The sequence below is a fragment of the Diabrotica virgifera genome, chromosome 6, assembly GCF_917563875.1.
Source record: "Diabrotica virgifera virgifera chromosome 6, PGI_DIABVI_V3a".
Taxonomy (NCBI): Eukaryota; Metazoa; Arthropoda; class Insecta; order Coleoptera; family Chrysomelidae; genus Diabrotica; species Diabrotica virgifera.
Window position 1 is genome coordinate 48,234,983 of NC_065448.1, and position 4,682 is coordinate 48,239,664.

A 4,682-nucleotide genomic window follows, 5' to 3' on the forward strand; every position below is an offset into this window, starting at 1 on the left:
TCATTGTTATCTAAATTCTTCAGAGATGACACTGTAAAATTTTCAATAGGAAATATTTGCAGGGAACAAAGATACAGCGAGGTAAATAAGAAAAATCAGCAAAATTGATTTTTTGCATTTTTGAATAAAATTTGATTTTTAAACATGTTCCACCAATTTTAGATAAAAATAAACTTCATATTCGGATTCAGCGACCTCGAAAACATAAAGAATGACTAAAATTTGACATTCACCTATCATGGTCGATTTTTCGATTTTTAAGCCTGAAATTAGGGGTGTACCACTCGCCTATTAATAGAATTTCAGAGTTAACCTCATTTTCCGCGACAAATTGTTCAGAAGTTTGAGTTTTTTCTGCTTATAAAAAATTTGTATTTTTCGTAGGTCAAATTTTGTTATCCTTTTTAGTATGGTATAACTAGATCCAAACCCAGACATCCAAAGTGAAAGTTATCCTCCAACACCAAATTGTTCTATATGGTCCACATAATGTTCAGAAAAAAGTCACACCATTTTGAGCGTCGGGTTTGTGGGGGGGGGGGGGGGTGAGGGGGGGGGGGGGAGAAATCGGTAAGTTCCTAGTTTTTTTTTCGTCAATATTTCTAAAATCATGCGGTTTAGCATGAACAACCTTCTATTCAAAAATGTTCTGCATTAAATTTGAAGCAAAAAAGGTTCTATGCATAATGCTTCTAAAATGAACGGTTCCAAAGTTACGGAGGTAGTATAATATACCTAATTGGTCCAAAAAAGGCCTAACCCAGACATTAAAAGTAAAAGTTTTCCTCCAACACCAAATTGTTCTATATGGTCCAGATATTGTTCAGTAAAAAGTTACACCATTTTGAGCGTCCGGTTTGGGGGAGGGGAGATAAGGGAGAAATCGGTAAATTAGTAGTTTTTTGTTTTTCGTCAATATTTTTAAAAATATGCTTTAGCGTAAACAATGTTCTATACAGAAATGTTCTACATCAAATTTAAAACGAAAAAGGTCCTATACATAATTGTTATAAAATCAACGATTCCAGAGTTACGTAGGGTGAAAAGTGGAGGTTTTCGATACTTTTATATATTTTGGGCAATTGATAATATTTTTACTGATTGAAAGAAATTTCTTTAACAGGGTTTGCTATTTCAGTGGCCGATGGTATGTTAGTAATAAGCCCTTGAAGAAACGTCAACCTCAAAAACCAAAATCATCATCAATTGCCCAAAAAATATAAAAAGTATCGAAAACCTCCACATTTCAGCCTCCGTAACTCTGGAACCGTTGATTTTATAACAATTATGGATAGGACCATTTTTGTTATAAATTTTATGTAGAACGTTTTTGTATAGAACATTGTTTACTCTTAAACATAGTTTTAGAAATATTGACGAAAAACGTAAAGAAACTACTAATTTACCGACTTCTCCCCCATCTCCCACCCCCCCCAAACCGGACGCTCAAAATGGTGTAACTTTTTACTGAACAATATGTGGACCATATAGAACAATTTGGTGTTGGAGGATAACTTTCACTTTGGATGTCTGGGTTATGTCATTTTTTGGATCAATTCTATCATACTATTTTAATTATAACGCAAACAAAATAATGTGAAAATGCGGAAAACTTTTTCTCTTAAATAATGAAGAAGTTGTCCAGACTGAATAGCTTTATCTTTTTTATTTATTTCATTTGAAATTAAAAAGGTTTCAAACTTACATTTCCAGTTTCCCATTTTCAGTAAGATTACCCGTCATGACCTTTGTCGGAACACTTCTATTATCATTCATTTAGCTGCTGAATAATTTTTTAAATTTTCTTATTCCACAACAAATTTACCTACCTGACTGCGCCATGTTAGTCTTTTATTAATTAGAAAGTTAGTTTTTAATTATATATTTCAATTAAAGACTTTTATTTAGAAATAAATCATACTTCTTCTTCTTCTTTTAGCCCATTTCTATCCAACTTTGGACATAGGACTTCCCCAAATCCTTCCATTTTCGTCTGTCCTTGGCTGCGCTTTTCCAGTTAGTTCCTGCATCTTTTACAATATCGTCTTTCCATCGCATCTGAGGTCTTCCTCTGCCTCTTCTTCCTGTCCACGGTCTCCAGTTTTGAATTTCAGCATTCCATCTTTTATCTTCCTATCGCATTGTAGCCCGCAAATCTCCATTTTAACCCTGTTACATGTTCAGTTATATTTTTTACTTTTGTTTTCGCTCTTATCCATTTGTTTGTTGTTCTGTCTTGTAGTTTTATTCCCAACATGGATCTTTCCATTTTTTTTGAGTTATTTCAATTTTGTTTATTATGTTGGCCTTTGTTAATGTCCATGTTTCTGAGCCATACGTCAGAACAGGAAGGATGCACTGGTAAAATACACGGGTTTTTAGGTACTGTTGTATCTTTGTGCTTTTTAGTATCCAGCTTAACTTTCCAAATGCTGCCCACGCCAGTCGGATTCTTCTCTGTACTTCAATTGTTTGGTTCTCTTTATTAGCTTTGATTATTTGACCCAGGTATATATTCGTCAACAACCTCAATATTGACATTATTTATATTTATATTTATTCTGTCGTTTGTATTTGTCATGATTTTGGTTTTACTCATGTTCATTTTTAATCCTATCTTCTCTGATGCGTGTGCTAGTTGAGTCGGCATTGTGGCTAGTTCTTCTTGGTTGGTTGTAATAAGGACAACATCATCGCAATATCTGAGGTGATTGAGATTCTTTCCGTTTATGTTGATACCCATGTCTTCCCATTACAGTTTTTTAAAGACGTCTTTCAGAGCTAAGGTGAAGAGTTTTGGGGATATTACATCTCCTTGTCTTACGCCTCTACGTATTTCTATGAGATTAGTTTTGTTTGTTTTATTTTCCAATTCGACTGTCACAGTTGCTATTTTATAGATGTTATGTAAGAGTTGCCTGTACCTGGAGTCTATTCTGCTGTTATTTAGAGCTTTTTTATCGCCCATATCTCAACACTATCGAACGCTTTTTCATAGTCAACGCTAAATCATACTTATTGCCTCTTTATTAACGGCGATAATATATTAGTCAAACAATACCCTAACATATGCCTGTGGAACAAGCGGGATTTTTACTAAACTACAGCTGCATAGACCAAGTCTTAGCACTGAATGTAAAAGATCACTGATGTCATTAATGCAATGCTGTATAACAGATGTTTGGACAGACAATAATTCATCATGGGCGATATGACTAGTACCAAAAGAAAGACAGTGAAGTCGACTTTACTACGTAACAAGACATTTGCTCAACACACACTACACATTACACTAGGTATCTGATTGCAAAATCAACTGTACCATTACTTGTAGCATTAAGTTAAAAAAAATTACGTATATAATAATTGTAAGAATTATTCTTCTACCCTACATGATCGTACATCTTTTTAATTCCATTTTATAAATTAATACAGTGTGACGATTTAATTTATTTTTGTTAATTTTTTTATCTGATATTCGCCTTAACAAGTTAATTTTTTGAGCATTTCACACAAAATTGTTTGTCCGAACACAAGAGGCTATACGAAAATACAGAAGAGGGAGAACTATTGGTTATTTTAATGTCACCATGACATTTATACATTAAAATTTCTCAAAGTAGCCCCGTAACATTTCAACATGTTACTTTATTCTAAATTGCAATGGTTAAAAGTCTTCCGAAAGTAATTTATCACGGTGTCAAAGTATTTCTAAAGTCGGTGAAAAAAAGTGTCGCAGAAGAAATAGCCCTAAGCCAGCAGAGGGCGAAAATTCGATATAGCAAAGAAAATCCAGGAATCGAACCGAAAGAAAAAAACCGTATGTCGATTGCCGAAGCTAAACTAATACTAAATGTTAGCAAATTGTGCCCAAAAGAAGTGGAATATAATTTTAGGCATTTATTTGATGTAAACAGTGAGGGTAAAGGTGGATCTTTTTATTTACAATCAAAAATTCTACAAGCAAAGAAGGTGTTAGATATGGAACTTAAAAAATGTGATGAGTAATCATAATGTTTGTTAATACTAATCAAATTGCTGCAAAAGTTTAGACATAAAATATATTTTGGTAGAAAATTGTATAAATTGAAAAATATAATAACTTTTTTTTTATTCGTAATGGTCTGTCTTCCTTTTTTTTATGTAATTTAATCAAATTTTTCTTTGGAAATAAACCATAATTTAATAAAAAAAAAAACAAGAGAAGGATCTATGTTATTTTTTTCTGAAATCTAGTATTAGGGTTATCCCTACTTTTTCTTTCTTTACACGGCAAATCACGTGTATACTGAATTCGCTCTATTCGCTGACCGGAAATTACTACAAAACCAACGAACCTGCTCATAGCCAATATAGGTCTGGATCCCGCGTATGAAAAAAAAAATTGTTTAATAGCAAGCTGAAAATTTGTTAATAGCTTAAGGGTGTCTAGTCGGATAAACTTTGATATATGGGAACACTGGAACAGGGGCAGTTTTAATTGTGAAACAGGTTAAAAATTTGGAACGGTCATACCACGAAAACGGCACATTTATTTTGTCCGAAAGAACAGACTTAAACTCTCCGAACAGAGATTAAACTCTCATGCAAAAATCAGACTGCTATTTATCACCTGTCATAATTCCTGTCATTTGACATATTCTAAATGTTCCACTCATTAAAACGCCCATTTGGTGATAAAT

At 33.2% G+C, this 4,682-nt stretch overlaps 1 protein-coding gene across 1 annotated transcript; it reads left to right on the top strand.

The window, feature by feature from the left end:
- Nucleotides 1–3,584: 3,584 nt before the first annotated feature.
- LOC126885968 (mitochondrial import inner membrane translocase subunit TIM16-like) lies at nt 3,585–4,120 on the top strand. Its single transcript, XM_050652806.1, has one exon. The coding sequence runs from the start codon at nt 3,664–3,666 to the stop codon at nt 4,006–4,008; it is 345 nt and encodes a 114-aa protein (XP_050508763.1). The 5' UTR covers nt 3,585–3,663; the 3' UTR covers nt 4,009–4,120.
- Nucleotides 4,121–4,682: the final 562 nt, after the last annotated feature.

Excerpts from the sequence above, each read along its gene's own strand:
- LOC126885968 (XM_050652806.1), top strand. The coding sequence starts at position 3,664 with ATGGTTAAAAGTCTTCCGAAAGTAATTTATCACGGTGTCAAAGTATTT.